The sequence below is a fragment of the Empidonax traillii genome, unplaced genomic scaffold, assembly GCF_003031625.1.
Source record: "Empidonax traillii isolate 1590-97213 ecotype Southwest subspecies unplaced genomic scaffold, ASM303162v1 scaffold1078:size286220, whole genome shotgun sequence".
In the NCBI taxonomy this organism is placed as follows: domain Eukaryota; kingdom Metazoa; phylum Chordata; class Aves; order Passeriformes; family Tyrannidae; genus Empidonax; species Empidonax traillii.
Genome location: NW_020956271.1, coordinates 75441 through 91199, shown reverse-complemented (window position 1 = coordinate 91199; position 15759 = coordinate 75441). Strand labels below are relative to the sequence as shown.

General features: G+C 54.8%; 1 protein-coding gene across 5 annotated transcripts in view; it reads left to right on the top strand.

Annotated features, from left to right (window-relative positions):
• The first annotated feature begins 532 nt into the window (after positions 1–532).
• CHD6 (chromodomain helicase DNA binding protein 6) overlaps positions 533–15759 on the top strand; it is an 85738-nt gene continuing 70511 nt past the window's right edge. For 2 of the 5 annotated variants that reach the window (XM_027904703.1, XM_027904702.1), the window contains exon 1: positions 550–622. Coding sequence is in view for 1 of the 5 variants with exons in the window: in XM_027904701.1 (XP_027760502.1) it covers positions 1655–1661 (7 nt within the window). In the remaining 4 variants the exon portion in view is untranslated. Of the gene's footprint in view, positions 623–1639; positions 1662–5900; positions 6013–15759 lie in introns of those variants that run through there. The other 3 variants (XM_027904704.1, XM_027904705.1, XM_027904701.1) reach the window with 3 other exon arrangements.

Here is a 15759-nt window from a genome sequence, read left to right as displayed (position 1 = left end):
ACACCCGCACCGGCCCCGGGCGGCAGCGCCTGCGAGGACAGCGGGGCCGGGCCGGGCCGGGCCGTGCGGGGGTGTGCGGTGTCGCTGTGCTGTGCGGGCTCTGTGCAGTGTCCCTGTGCCGTGCGGTGTCCCTGTGCTGTGCGGGGCTGTGCAGTGTCTCTGTGCTGTGTCCCTGTCCCTGTGCAGTGTCTCTGTGCAGTGTCCCTGTCCCTGTGCACTGTGGCCGTGCCGTGTCCCTGTCCCTGTGCACTGTGGCCGTGCAGTGCGGGCTCGGTTCGGGCCCAGCCCCCGCACACATCCGGGTCCCTGGCGGACGTGGAGCGCGCGGGCGGGGCGGGGCGGCGCGCGCGGGGGCGGCGGCGCAGCCAATGAGCGGCGGCGCCGGCGGCGCAAACAGGAGCACAATGGAGCGGGCGGCGGGCGCGCCGCAGACAAGCTTGGCGCGAGCGCCGCGCGCCTGACGGGCCGGCCCGCCAATGGGCGGCGGCGCGCGGCGCCGGGCAGCCAATGGGCTGGGCGCGGGGGCGGGCCCGGGCGAGGTTAGGGTGTCCTTGCAGGGTGCTGGGCTAAACTTCACCAAATAAAAGCTGTTTGTGTTGGGGCGGCCGCGGAGCCATTTTGGGTAAGTTCTGCTCCCAACTTTGGGTTCCCCCGCCCGGCGAGGCCGGGCCCGGGGCGGCGGGGCCGGGGCGGTGGCGGGGCCGCGCCGGGGCGGCGCTATGAATGAACGCGGCGGCGGCGGCGGCGCGGGCCGCGGGGCGGGCGGGGGCCGGGGCGGCCGCCGGCCCTGTCATGGCTCCGGCCGCGGGGAGGGGCGGCGGCGCCCCCGGGCCCTCCGCGCCGCCCTCCCCCGCCCCCCGGCCCCGCGGGGCGCGGGCACCGCCGGCTCCGGGCCGGCGAAGCGGCGCTCCCGGGGCGTGCGGAGCCGGAGCCGGGGGCGGGGCGGGCTCCCCGCGGCGCTGCGCGGAGGCTCCTCCCGACCCGCAGGGGGGAGCGAGCCCCCCGGCGCGGGGCGCGGGTGCCGGAGCCCCCCCGCGGGGCGCAGCTCCTCTCCGGCATCCCGGCCGCGGGGCTCCAGAAAATCCATAGCTGAGGCTTTAAACTTGGCGGGCGGGGGCAGCGCGGCCCTGTGCGGGCTGGGGGCGCGGGGGCGGCGCGGGGGGGCCGCTCCCCCCCCCATCCCCCCGGGTAACGCGGGTCTGTCTCGCTGCGCGGAGCAGCCGCGGGCCGCGGTGTCACCGCAGCCATGTCACAGCACACATCGCAGCCCGTCTCGCCGCAGTCATCGCGCCCGCTGCGCGTCGGTGTCCGCGCCGGGGGCTTCCCCTGTGCCCGCCAGCGGCGTTCGCTGGCGATGGAGGTGGATTTTAGCCCTGAGCACTGAGGTCTGTAGGGTGAACGCTGTGAGAGACACGCACACAAGCAATACGGGAAGAGGAAGCGAAATCCTCAGCTCGGTTGCTGCTGCGGGGGTACAACACCCGCCTGGGAGCAGCGGCCCCTCTGTTTATCGATTCGCCTCCTGCCAACTACACTGAACTCGCGGTGGAGTCGGGGACCGCGGGGGCCAGCCCGGTGCCCCCGACACACACAGAGCTGGTGCTGCCTGCTCTGCCGCTGGCCTTGGATGTGGTAGTTTTTCAGTAATTTTGCTATGAAAGGTGCTTGGTTTGTTTCTTCAGTGAGTTGGGATGCTTTTAGCCAAAAGCTCAGGCTTTTTTTTGTTTACCTCCTGCTTGGGAAATGCAGCAAATGCTGTTGGGGCTGGAGAATGAGAGGGGTGGAGATGGTTCACGGTGGTTGTGCAGTGTCCTGTGGGTCTGGGCAGGAGCCTCCAGCACCTCTCAGGCAGCCCTAGCCTTCCTGGCAGAGTAGTCCCAGGGGGCAGGCGGATGCGTTGCAGTTGTTAGGTGTTTATCCCTGACCCCTTCATTCGCAGGGCATCTCTTTAACTGATGTGGGGTCAGTTGGATTAGGGTGTTGCCGCAGGAGAGGAAACACTGAGCTCTAAGTATTTTCCTTGCTGTGAAGTGTTGCTGTTGCTTTTGGGCCCCATTCAGATGATAGCACAGGAATAGGTGCTATTTTACCTCCACTCGCCCTTTGTTTACCTTGTTCACGCAGTAGCTTTGCTGTGCTGCTTTGCAGAGAAATTGTTGTTTTGGTCCAGCTGTTGAAGTATGAAGCAATAACAGCATATTTTGCTCTGGGAGTAAATTCTTCCTGGAGTAAATAGATTGTTTCTCTCAAGGTTTTTGGCCTGCAGCTGAGTTGGTTTTGGTTTAGGGCTGTCCCTGGGTTCCCTTCCCGAAAATGGATTCATCCTCCACTACGAAGCGTAATGTTGTCGGTTTGCCTTTGGGAACACTAATTGAGCCCGTGTTTCCGAATTGGTACAGCTGTCTGAACTTGCAGGTCCTTCAGGAGCACTGGCTTTGCTGCAGAGATGGGCAGCGTTGGCAGCAGTGGGGTGAAGCTGGTTGAATGTTGCCCCTCAAGTGCTTCAGGCTGTAAAGTGTGATAACCAGGAGAGCTGGATCCTATCAAAATGTCTCCGTGTGCCTCGTGCACAGAACCGAAAGAAAGTATGTGTTGTTACTCTTCAAACAAAAACCGAAGTCAAGGAGAGAGGAGTTGGAGGATGACCATTCATTTACACTTCCATGAAAGCCCATCCTGCAGCCATGGGTGTTAATTCCTGCCCCATTCCTCCCAGCAGAAGCATCAGCTGCCCTGTCCCTGAGAAGGCAATTGCAGCCCCTTGCTGTGGGCTGCTGGGGGTACCCTGTGTGAACCTGCGAGACTGAGGCAGCTTTGTACTGTTTCTCATGCTTGCAGCTGTGAGTAACGGGCATCTCTTGTGCAAGGTGCTATCACAGGGACCCTCATTATCTTGTTCTGAGCACTGCTGTCTGGTTTGTTAGTGTATACTTGTTTAATGGCTTCAGTTTACCTCTCCCTCCATTGCCTTGCATGGTGGCCTTGGGGGACAGTGGCTCTGTCTACACTGCTGGTCTTGAAGCAGCTGGCCCTGGGTGTGCCAGTGCTAGATCCACAGTTCAGCTCTGTGGGTCTTTTTGGGGTCTGTTGATCTCTAGTGATTTGGTGGAGAAGATTCTCAGAGGAGTATCTCGTTTTCCTGACTGCTTTTTACTGTGTTTCTTCAATGGGAAACAAATCTTCCTCCTTCCCCCTAAATGTAATCTTAATAATTTTTAAGATTTAGTCTTCTTGAGTGATCACTAATATTTTCTCACCAGTTTCTCCAAAGGCAAACTTTTACAGGTGGCTAATATGAAGGATTTCACTGTAATGGATTGTGTTGTTTCAAGAGGGCTTTGCAAAAACACGTGAACTTGTTTTTGTGAGATGGCTCGGCTGCCAGAGCGGGCCTTTGTGTTTTGCTGTGGTGTCCTGGCCTGTCTGGGCTGTGCAGAGATAAGAGCTGGTATGGTGCTCATCAGCGTGCAGGAGAAGCTTCCCCTCACAGAGAGGGGAGAGCTGATCAGCCTTGTGCTGAGAGCCAGCCCTTGCTGCAGGAATGTGGACTCCTGTGTTGCATCTGGAGAGCAGGCATGTCTGGGGAGGCTGCTCTGAGATTGTCTTAAGGAGACACTGGCAACCTCAGTGGTTGGACGTCTCCCTGGGTAAGACTTTGGAGGAGCTGAGAGGGCTTGTTTCATTGCTCCTGCAAGCAGCACCAAGCGCATCTTCCTCTTTCATCCCCAATTTCCTGCTTGGGACAGTGGAATCAACCTCTGATGTTGGTGATTCCAGCCAAGCAGAGGCAGAGCGGTTGTTGGGGGCCAACAAGTGCTGTCAAAGGTTAAGATAATCGGGTGAGTGGTCTGTATGCTGTCAAGCAGCAGTGTTGGCTGTGGGCACGGTGTTGGTGCCAGTGCGGGTAGGGTTTGTGTGGTGGGTTCTCAGCACCCTAAAACCCCGTGAAAACAGAGTTACCTTCACTGTGGGATTTGTGTCAGTGCCTGCAGTGCCTGGTGTGGCGATGGTGGGGCCAAAATCGTGTAGGGAAGTGCAGGGCCCTGCACAGCAGCGAGCTGCGAGTGCTGTTCTGGGCAGCACCTGTCCCAGCTGGCCTCCAGCCATCATTGGGCACAGCCTGCTGGAATAACAAAGCTGGGAAAGCTGACCAAACCCCCAGCAAAAGGGGAAAACCGTGGTGCTGTGAGTGTCAGCTGGTGACACGAGGAGACTCTGATTTTGCTTTCTAATATCTCAGGCTGGTGCAATATGTTTTCCGTGTGATAGGACAATGCCTTCAACTTTCCCTTATATGGGAAAATCTGGGATGCAGCCTAGCAATCCGCCAATATGTGGCTAATAATTTTTAGCATTGTTATGTTGGATGTGTCAAGTCATCCTGAGAATTAGGGTATACCTGGGACACTGTGGCTGGGCTGTAATGTTTGAGGCAGGTCCCTGGCAGATAACCGGAGGAAGGTTATGGCTGTGCTCTAGGGAATGCCTGAGCACAGCCGGCTCTTCGGGAAGTCAGCTAAAAGCTGGGAGAGTTTGTGCCTGGGTGTAGGGTTCCTGCCCTGCGCTGCACTGGGGCCCAGTGCTCGGAGAGGTGCTGGGGGGTGAGTCAGGGCACCTCTTGACCCATCCTTTGTACGAGAACCTCCTCCCTGCAGAGGAAGTGCTGCCTTGAGGTTAAGGAGTGCATGCTGCTTCTGTGCTGCAGCCTGTTGTCTCCAAGGCATTCCCAGCCTGTAGAGAGTATAAATCCTGCTCTAACAGGAGCAAAACACTCAGTTCAGAAAAGAAAATGAGAAGCGTGGGAACTGAGTCCCAGTCCCTCTTTGTTTTTCATGTGGGCGCTGGAAATGTGCTTGCAGAGGTGCATTGGGTATGGTTCAAGGAGTGTGGGTGTTACTGTGATGGTGAGATTTTGGCTTGGCCATGGGGTGCCCATCACATTTTCCATCTCTGGTTTCCCTATGAGGAATGCTGTTCCATGATATCATGAATGTCTGTCCTCAGAGGTACATCTTGCCTTCTGCAGGCCTGCCTTTTCCCTCACTTTATGTGGCACTTCTGTTGCACTGGGATAGGTGTTGTTATCTGGTTGGTTGTTTTGGGGTTATTGGTTTTACTGTGGTGTTTTGGAGTTCTTTTGTGTTTTTCCTGATGAGATTAAGTTTAGATCTCTTCTGGTGAAGGTTTCTCATGCTTGTCTGGCTCAGTTGTTACGGGTAGTCTGGGTTGAAATGCAGGTAACTCGTTGCTTCCTTTTGGGGTGACTGTGCCGAGAGCAGGGAAGAGTTATGATCATCAATGTCAATTTGCAGAGTATTTGTTTTCTAAGTGTTTCCATGAAAGCTTGGGATCTGTGGAACCCTGCTTTGCAGTAGAGTAGAAGGAGGCAGTGTGGAGGTCAGGCTGGTGGTGCCCCAATCCTGTGAGCTGGCTGCATGGCCCTGCTAACGTGCCCATTATTGCAAGGGAGGGACAGGTAGGCAAGGTTGTCTCATTTGCTGTATGATGTGGTCCTAAAGCATGTGTTGGAATTACATCGTGGGAGCTGTGGCACAGGAACATAGGTGGAAGGGCATGAGCATGTGTGGGACCCCAGGCCAGAAGCCTACGGGAAGGCCTTGAGGGGGAAAGAGCAGTCTGTGGCTTCCTCTCTTTTGGGAGAGAAAGCACTTACTGCCCGTAGTGCTAAAGCTCCCAGGGAGGGGCCCCACCCCGGGAAGTATCTCATTTGCACTGCCTTGAACACAGAAGCAGGACTTTAACTCAGGGACTTCAGCTACCAGGCCCTCCCTGTTAGCAGCCACTAAGTATAAGGGTTGTGCTCCTTGTGTATAGCACTGGAAATAGGTATTTGTTTTATGGAATTCGTTTTATGGACATACTTTCATTTTGCACTTCAGCTTTATGCTCTGTGGCTGCCTTGGAAGGTGAATTCCAGTGTTAGCAATTAGCTACACACAGGAACGAGGGTGCTGCAAAGTTATGGAGGACTTCCGCTTCTTTGACGTATAGGTAGGTGAACTATTGGTTCTTTAAGAAACAATAATGTCTTGTTATATATGTGCATCGAGGCAGAATTAAAGTTAGTCCTAGATACAAGAATAAACATTAGTCTTTGCTATATACGTGCTGTGAAAGCTGCTATTTTTGTGTGAGCTACTGCCTTGAGTCTCTAGGCCTTGTGCACAGAGCACTTTTAACCCTCTGTCTTTCATCTGCTTTGGTTGAACTTAAAATATACTTTAGATAAAATGAAGTTTAAGTGTTCGGTATCTGTTAATTGAGGATCAGAGAAGAGCCATTCTCTCTTGAGGACTTCCCTAAGTGCCTGGTGCATCCTTGCTGTACCCTGTGCTTGCTTAGCCTGGGAAGGAGCATGGTGGGGTGTGGGAATGCACAGCCCATTGCTCTTATTTGTATGCTTCTCTGCTTGTTGCTTTAGGGCAAGCAAAGCCCTGTTTCTCAGTGATCTTTCTCAGTCCCCGTAGGGTGCCCCTCACCAGAGTATCTGAGCCTTTCCCGGCATGCACTTTGGTGCATACATAAAAGCAGGTTTCTCTCCTCCACTACTGACAACAGAGACTGTGCTCGATTTGTTTGCTGCGTGGTGATGTTGTGGGGAGCTGGCTGAAGCAAGGCTTGTGCTTTACCGTGAAGATGCTGAGGTTTGTGGTTACCCTGATTTCTTCAGAGAGGTGGTTGCAGATTTGTGGGCCAGTCACAGTGGCTGCTCCACCTCCTTGTTCTGGAGGGTGAGTTTCTCTCTGAGAATAATGTCACTGGTTTGGAGTTGAGCCAGTCCCACACTGTGCTTTGAGCGTGAGGACCAGGGTCCTGAATCCAGAAGGCAAAGGAAGGAGTTGGGTCACTGTGGGCACAGGCTCTTTGCAGCTTCAGTAGTTGTAATTTCAAGGAGTGCCCTCTCCAGGGGCCCTGTGGTGAGGTGCGGCTGCAGCTTGCAGGCCCTGTTTGAATAGGTACAGCTGTGCCTGCATCTGACAGGGCACAGTGTTGCTGGGTGTGGAGATGGGGTTATCTGCAGATGCTGCTCTCTGGTTTCTAGGCAGGCTCTCCACTGGCTGCTCTGAGTGGAGCATGACATTAGAGCTGAGGACAGTGCTCTTAAACCCTTTCCTGGATTCAGCTCTACCTCCTGCACTTTCTCTCCCCCTGAGCTGGAAGAGGGAGATGTCTGACAGAGCAGAAGTGGATTTCTGGACCTTGTTGCATGATTGCTACTCCAGAGATGCCTGCTGAAGGAAGGGTTCAGAAAACAAGCGGCTTGTCCAGGTACAGAGGGAGAGGAGATGTGGAAGCTGTGTTGGCATGGACTTCTGATACGTATGTGCAGTGAGATGGGCTAGGACATGGATCTGTGGGAAGTGTTCTTTCCCGCTGTGTCCAGAGTTTGCTTACCTGGCCTCCACGTTCCTACGTGTCAGAGGAGACTGATGTTTCTAGACCTACCAGGCAAGCAGGGACAAGAGTCTCTCAGTGGCTTGGCTCAGCTGGTGCTGTGTGCTTGCCTGCTGGCTGGGTGACCCTATGGTGGTGGTGCTGGTTGGCCAGGAGTGTCCTGGACATCATCTCTCTGTGCCCTGAAGGAATGAAGCTTGAGTCCAGGAGAGACCCACAGGAGCTCTGCCTGTGTGCTGTTGGAAGAGGCTTGGTGTGCTCTGGGGTTCCAGCTCTGTTTGGAAAAAGGGACCTTGCAAAGATGGGGCTCTGCAGCCTGCATTAGTGACGGTGGCTTGGTGTGCTCTGGCATTAGGGCTGTGCTCCCTGCCCCTGTGGCTCTCCAGTCTGGCAAGGCTGATGCTCTCTCCACTGCTCCCTGAGCTGGCCTCTGACCACAGGGCATTACGAGCTGGAGCAAGAAGGGGTTACCTCTCCGTATGTGCTTTCCATTGCATTTTACTTGCAGCCTGTCTGGGCAGGCCCTTGGGTGCTTGCTGTTTAAAAAGGCTACCCAAGTGTATGAAAGCACTGCCCATAGCTGAGGAGCTGGCATCATTGGACCCCAAGCATTTGCATATGAGGAATCAAGGAATTTCTCTTTGGCGCTGCTCTCTGCATCCCATACTTTATCTTTCTTGGGACTGTGTAAAAGATACAAATGCAAGGAAGCATTGAGATGATTGAGAGGAAGGTCTTGTTACAGATGGCATCTGAACTCTGGAGACCGTTCTCCAAAGGAACTTCAGCGGGGATTGTGTAGAACTTGTATCCCAGAGGGTTAAATTCAAAACAAACTGCAAGGCCTTGGAGGTGAATGTCAGGGATTTACAGTCCTTGCTGGGCAGTGGAAGTGAAGGTGTATGCAAGGATGTGAACCTGGGGCTTGTGAGGACTGCTCCTGCTCTGTGCTGCATCAGGAAAGTTCACTAAAATTTGCTTTCTTTCCCTATTTTGTAGGTCCTTGGGAAACAGGTCTATGCTTCAGTTTGCAAGTTCTCAGGCCTGGAGAACAGCAGACTTTGTTGCTATTTTGGAGCAAGGTTTTCTAGATTCTGCTAGGATGTACAGGCAGAACAGATGCCACGATGCATGGGACCTCCCCACAGCATACAGTGAACTCTGACTGGTTATCTGGGATGTTGTCTTCCTGGGTGATGAGGAACAACTTGTCTACCCCAGTACCTGGCCCTGCTGCAGGCCAGCCAACCTTTCTGCCCCGTCCTGGCGAGGGTGACCGGGGTTCGTGGCACTGGCAGGGCAGGTGCAGCCCGTGCATGTGCAGGAGCTCCCCTCCAGCAGGGCAGCACCATCAAGTGGGGTAAGCTGGTGTTGAAGCCGTTCTGTGCTTGGACAGTGAGCAGAGTAGCAAAGTGTCCTTTTGCTCCTGGAGGTCCCTTCTATGCCCCCTCCCCCTTCACTCTGCGGGAGAGCACAGACCAAGCTGAGCTTCCTTTATCACCTGCTTTCTGAGACCTGTAGGACCAGGATGCAGGGCTGCCTGGCCCAGAGAAGAGCTGCTCACTCATCACAAGCTGAGACTACCTTGGGATCAGCCTTCAGTGCCTGTCCTCACAGGCTGTGGTGTGAGATGTGGTCAAAGCACTAGCTAGGCTGGCCCTGAGCTCAGTTCATTCACTGTACACCCCTCCCCTCTTTGCCGCTGTGCAGGGACGAGGCGTGTGGCACAGCAGTGGTGTCCCATCCTGCTTGCAAGGCCCTGGAAATGCATAAAATGCTCACTCTGTTCCTGTGGCCCAGCTGCTGGTGACTTGGCCACGTTTCACTCAGCTCCTGGCTTGGATGTGTTTCTTGGGGCACATTCCAGTGGCTATTCACTAGATGAAGCAGGAGGTTGGAGGAGGACACCGATTTTTTCTTTCACCCTTTTCCTTTACTGTGGTTTTAGTAGGAGGACAGTGGAGAATAACTTATAGTCAGTAGGTAACAGGAGCAATTGGGGGACATCAGGTGGATGACTGACAGGGATGAGAGTGATCCACCATGAAGGTCTGTCGGGAGGCAGTGAGTTTCACCTGGAGAAGACTGACAAAAATGCCTGAAGGAATGATTTTTCAGCAGGACTGGACTCTGCAGTGGGGTGTCCATTACCATATGGAGCTGTGGCCAGAATTGCTGTGCCTTCTCAGCAGGAAATCTGCTCTTCATGTGTGTCTACAGCCAAGCCTAGAGGTGCGCTGCAAGCATTTGTTCACCCTCCCAGTAGCCCTGCTGTGAAGATTGATTTTTTTTTTCTTCTTTTTTTTCTTTTTGTCCCTATTCTACCATTGGAAAGTGGAGGCACGAAGGGCTCGATTGCCTTTGAGGAGCGGTTGCAGCTTGAGTTTGCTCAAGGATATTAGTTTGCAGTAAGAGGGGAAGATCTGTGCTTTTAGGAATGCCATTTGATTTTTTGGCCATCTGCCTTGGGATAGCATGAGTTTGGTGTCATTTGGTGTATAGCTGTCAAGCAGTAACCTTATAAAAGGGCCTTTGAGTTGGCCAGCTGTCAAGGTCTGCTGGTTGAGCTGGCTTTTGTACACCTTTTGTGTTAATAAAGGTGTTTTGGGCTAAATTATGTGCCTGGTGGCATCTTTACAGGGACAGTGACCTTGAGGATGGACTTGAACAGCTAAGTGAAGCTCCGAATGCTTGTGCTTGAGGAATAAAAGGCAGCAGGAAAATGTGCAGAGTATGCAGGGTGCTGGTTTCTGCTGAAACCTCGATATCCCTCCTGGTAGCTGGAGAGCAGCTGGATGGTTTTCTCTGAACAGCTGCCAATAACCCCTGTGCTCCCGTGAGCCCAGTAATTCATCAGAGGCTTTTCTTACTCTGCTGGGAAGTCTGGTTCCTCCTGACCACTGGTCCAGGAAGCCAGCAGGAGCTGAGCCCGTGATCCTCTCTTTGCCCAGGCATAACAGGCAGGCATTTCAGGGAAGAAAGCCTGCTTCCAGCACCAAGAGTGTGTCCTCAGAGCTTCTTTGCCCATGTCCATCTAAAATGTAGCTAGGGTTGTGTTGTCACTCTGACCTGAGGCTTTCCACAACCTCCTTGGCACTTGAGGCTCCGTGCCTTGTGGAGGAGCAGACGGCGTGCACTGTCCCAGGCTGGGCAACACGAGTTGCCCACTGAGCATCTTTCTGGTTGCCAGCAAGCTGGTCCTGCTGCTGTGTTGAGCTGCCATCAGCAGTGTGCTCCTGGCTCCCCCATCCAAGGAGAGAGGCTGTGAGCTGGCTGCCTCTGGCCACAGCAGGTAGCAGAGGGGCTGGAGAGCTGTGCAGGACACAGCGGAGGGGGCAGTTGGCTGTAGGCTCTACTGGCTTGCACAGCTCGGGACTCTGCTGTAGTGTGTGGATACAGATACTGTATTTTCCCTTATTTTAAAGTAGGAAATCAAGTGCTGGGAGTGTGATGGGAGAAGTGGGAAGGCTTTATGGCCACTGGCACAGTCTGTTCCCTGGACACTCCATTCATGCCCTTGTTGGCTTGCTGACCAACGTGCTGCTGGGGTTAGTGAATAAAATGTAAGGAAGATTTGGCACTGGTGGTGGAGAAATGGCTTTTTAAGATTCGACAGATGGGGCAGTTAATTTGGCCTGGGTGGTGGCCGGGGTTGGATGCCACACCAGAGAGTGTTTGTGTTAAATGGGGAGCAGAGGTCTGGAAAGTGCCACATCAGTGATGTGCGACGGGGCCTTACTGATGTGACAGGAGCTTGAGCTGGGGTTGCTCTTGCCAGAGCATGCAAATTGTGCTGGTGGGATGCTGCCCTGCAGGGAGGTGCTGCAGACTCCCTGCATGTACAGAAGTGCTGTACCTGTTTGTGCACACCAATGAAATCGTGGCCTTCAGCACTGCTGAGGGTGGTCATGTGCCTGCCCCTGTGGGAGCCCAGCCTGCTGGGTGCCAGCTATGAGCCTGGGCAGGCTTGGCTTGCCTCTGTTCTCTCTTCCTTGGCTGCATAAGTACTGAATTGTAGAGGTTTGGTTTGTTTTTCTTCTGTTTTTTGCCTTGCTGATGTTGAGGATTAAAATCCACTGCTTGGGGCTCATGAGCAACTGTTGGGAGTGAGACTCTTGGCCTGCAGATCAGAAGGCAACAGATGCAGTAGGCTTGAGAAACCTCTCGCTTCTGGCAGCTCCTGCACACCAGGGTAGCAGGGGATGATGTGGGACGGGGCATACAGCTGATGCTGGGTGCATCTCCATGGCAGGGAAGGGGGTGCAGTGACACTGGGTGCATCCCCGCTCTGCAGACAGCCACCTCTCAATTCCCAGTGCCACTTGGGAGTGGTGTGTCCCCTTGTTTTGGGCTGTCCATGAAGGTGATGAGGGAGATACATTTAGGGTGATCTCAGACCTGGTTTTCTTCTCTTCAGCAGCAAGCTGGAGTGCATTTCTTTGTGCATGCTGACTGGCCAGGCATAGCTTTGCATTCATGACGTACCTTTGTTGAACAAAACCAAAGGGGTTTCAGCCATTCTGCTGCTTTTTCTTCCCTTGTGCTGTTGGTCCTTGCTTGTTGCTGCGCTCGCTGGAGTCTGAGCGAGCCCTTGGTTCTCAGCCCCCTGGCACTGTGCAGCTTTGAAATATCTGCTGAAGGTCATTGTGGTTACGGTCTTGGGTTAGGAGCTGCATTTGAAAACCCTTCAGAAAGGAGCTATTGCTGGTTTTGCCACGTGAGCTTGTCATGAGAGTCATGAAGCGCAGCTGACTGGAGCTGCATTACCGGGGGCTGTATCCAGCCTGCGTGTGCTCTCTTGCTTGCTGGGTGCCAACAGAGCATCCTCTGTGCACAGGCAGTGGCACAGGCCCAAGTGTCTCCCCAGGGTCTCTGACGTGGCTGTCGCTGTAGGGCTGAGAGCCTGGGATCAGTGTTGGTGCTGAGCAGGCTTTTTGGAGGGGAACGCTGTGCAGCATCACTGTATTCCTTATCCCAGGGAGCAAGCAACGAGGAGGTTGTGGTGAATTATTGCCTGCCCGTCAAAGTCTTGTTGCCTGTTCTCCTGTGAGGTGGTGGAGTTGGGTGTCCTGGGAAGGTGCTGCAGGATTGCTGTGTGCATTGGGTGGCCTTATCAGTGGATCTCTTGGCATTCCTGGCCCCGAAAAGAACACAGTTCATTCTCCCTCTCTTTTTTTTTTTTTTTTTTTTAAGATAAAGAACAGAAAATTGTTTGGAGCATGGCTGTGGCTTTCTTGGGGGTGGCTGTTGGTGTGATGCTCTGCCTGTCCAGGACACGTGCACCTGCCTGAGGCATGTTTGCTCCCTTACTTTGGGTTATTTGGACCTCTGTGTATGTTCCTTCCTCCCCTTGCTTCCCTTCTCCTGCCGTGTGTCCTGCTGTCCCATCGGCACCGGGGAGCAGTGAGGGAGTGTCAGGGCAGCTCTGAATGAAGACCACTTGGCTGCTCAGCGAAGCCTCTGCTGATGGGATGCTGAGGGAATCTCGCTTTCGGTAGCTGTGTGAACAGAGCTGGGAAGCTGCTTCTCCATAGCCCCTGCTCGGGAAGGAAAATGTACACAGTGCTGTCTTGCAGCGAGCTCGCAGGCTCCCCAGCCCCCCGCGTCGCTGCTGCTGCTGCTTCTCTTACTAAACTACCGGGTTATTTTTAACTTGGAAAAATTACAACCCGAGATTGGCATTCTCTACCCCCAGCGGAGGGCTGGAGGCAGGATGTGGGGGAGGCACTGCGGAGGGCTGGGAATGCGGCTCGGCGTTCGGGCAGGCCCGGCTGCGGGCCGTGCCCCCGGCCCCGCCGCACAGCCGGCCCGGGAGGCTGGAGCTGCAGCCTGGATTCCCATGGCGAAGGCACGGAGCAGCTGCAGACACATAAACAAATCCTGCTGCAGCAGGCTGTGGGGAGAGAGCCCGGCTCTGCCTGCCAGGCTTGCTTGCGTGACAGCCTGCAGACGGGTAGCTGCTGACGGGGGCTGGGTACCTCCTTCAAAGAGTATCCCGCAGAGATGCTCCCGGGGGAGGGAGTGTGCTGTGGAGGAGCAGCCAGCCAGGTTGCTGTTTTGCCCAGCAGAGGAGGCTTTGCTGGACCACGCAGCCCTAATTCAGCTTGCAGAGAGCTGGTGGGGAGGAGCCAGGGCGAGGTGTCACTCTTGTGCCGTGTTTCTCTTTCCCCCTCCCCTCGCTCTGCCTCTACAGTGTTTTGCAGGCAGTTGCGTTGCCAGCGGATCTCCTCGAGTGAACAGGAGCACCTTTCTAAATCCAGTGGCAGGGAGATGTTTCTGCCGAGTCCCTTCTCCATGCAGCCCACAGGAGTGTAGTTCTCTCAGTCCCTCTGGATTGCACCAGACACTCCAGCTTCCAGCTCTGGCAGCTCTGCTGCTGAGACGTGTCTGTGCAGCCCTGCCTGGGAACAGGGATTGATAAGGTAGCAAGACTCAAACACCACCAGAGGACTGCAGATATGTCTCTCTCTCTGCCGTTTGTCTCACAGAAACGGTGTAGGTTGAGCCAAGCAGATAAAGAAGAGTGCAGGCTCCAAGTTCTTGTCTTAGTCTGTCCCAGCCACACCTGTGGGTCCTTTGTTGCTGCTCACCTGCAGTGTGGATGCATCAGCTAGGGAGGGTGGCTGATGCCTGGGCCATGCTTGTTTGTCCTAGGGTTTGCTGTCTTCCTTGCCAGCAGCAAAGCTGTTGATGGTGGAGAGTGTTCTGGAGGCTCCTCTGATGGGCAGGTGCTGCCAGGGTCTGGAGTCCTCTGCTCCAGCTTGCCTGGGAAAGCCTTCCAGAGCCCATCAGTCCTGACCTGTCGTCTGCTACTCTGTAGCTCTCCTAGTGATGGGGGCAGGAGTAGCAGGTTAACACAGCAAACCTCTCGACAAGCAATGGCCGATACTTATTTTCCTCAGCTATCTTCAGGCAGATGCAGGCACCCTTGCTCCTTTGGGAATAATTTGTTTGCCTGTCAAGGCTGGTCCCTTACCCCCAGCACACTGATCCCATTTGGCCTCACTTTGGGCAGTGAGCTGGTGTGAGGCTCTCCAGGCTGTGGGATGGGGCACACCATGAGATACTGATGCTGTTCCTCTGCCTCTGACCTCAAGCCAGGACTCCATGAGTTCCTGCTGGAGCAGCAGTACTGATGCCTCAGCTCTGCAAAGACCTGACGTGATGCCTGACCCTGTTACAGAAATTACATGGCTGAGTGTCATCCCTGTGTGGTAGGGAATGGCTTCTGGCTACTCTCTTCTCAAGACTTGTAAGGTTTGTTGTCAGGCATGAGATGCTGTTCTGTGGTTGAGCCAAGGGCTGCTGCCACGATGATGGCAGGTAGTGGAGGGCAGAGCAGCTCTTGTACAGCCAAGGCTGGACCAGCACCTCTTCCCCCCAGCGAGCTACTCTGCAGCTTATGTGAGGCAGTGGGGTGTCCCCACCACCCCAGAGTGCTGTGTACACACAAGGACAGCTGCTGACACTGGCTTTAGGGTTGGTGTGTGGGGTGAAAGACCAGGACCCTTTACTTGTGAGACAGGCTTCTGAAAGTTCTCTGTTACCGCATTGCCTGGTGCTCTTTGTTGCTGCCGCCATGTGTCTGGCAGGGCTGAGCAGGGCCCTTGTGCTGTGGCTGTGGGAGCTGCCTGCAGTTATTTCTGAGACTGCTCATCAGTCTGTACTGTGACCTCTGCCAGTGTTTCTCAGGGCAGCTGATCACATCCTCAGGTACCAGAGCAGCAAGGCTGTGCTGAGCCACCCGACTCCACCTGGGCCAGCCTGTCCCTGAGCCTGGCTTGCTGCTGGCCTGCAGGCCTGAGCAGTGCCTTTGGACCTGGCACTCCTGACTGATCTCTTTTCCTTCGAGCTGTGCCCGAGCACTGGGGAGATGCAGCACTTCCTGAGATGCTTCAGCAGAGCAGACCTGCTTGGCTGAAAATCACTGATTTCGTGGCATGGCTGTGCAATTCTCATCTCTTCTTTATCTCCCTGCCTTCCTTCTTGGCCTTTGGGGCTGCATGCAAAGTGCTGTGTCTGTTTGGGATCTGTATTTTCAAGGGATCCTTCTTGTAATCAAAACCACAGGGGGGAGGAGAGAAAGGCCACATGATGTTGAGGAGGTAAACAGGGAAGGAAGCGTCATCAGCAGTCTGCTGACATACAGAGGTTGGACATTTCTTGCTGCTTGCTGTGAGACCTTGTCCTTAGCACCTCCCCGGACCCTGAGCCTGCTGTGCTGTGCCAGGTGCTGCTCCTGCATCTGGAAGGGAACCCTCAGGCTGCAGGGAGCTGGAACATGGGTCAGCCAGGTATACTCTACTAGAGCACTTCTCTCGTTTGTAAATAAGCAGAGGGGCC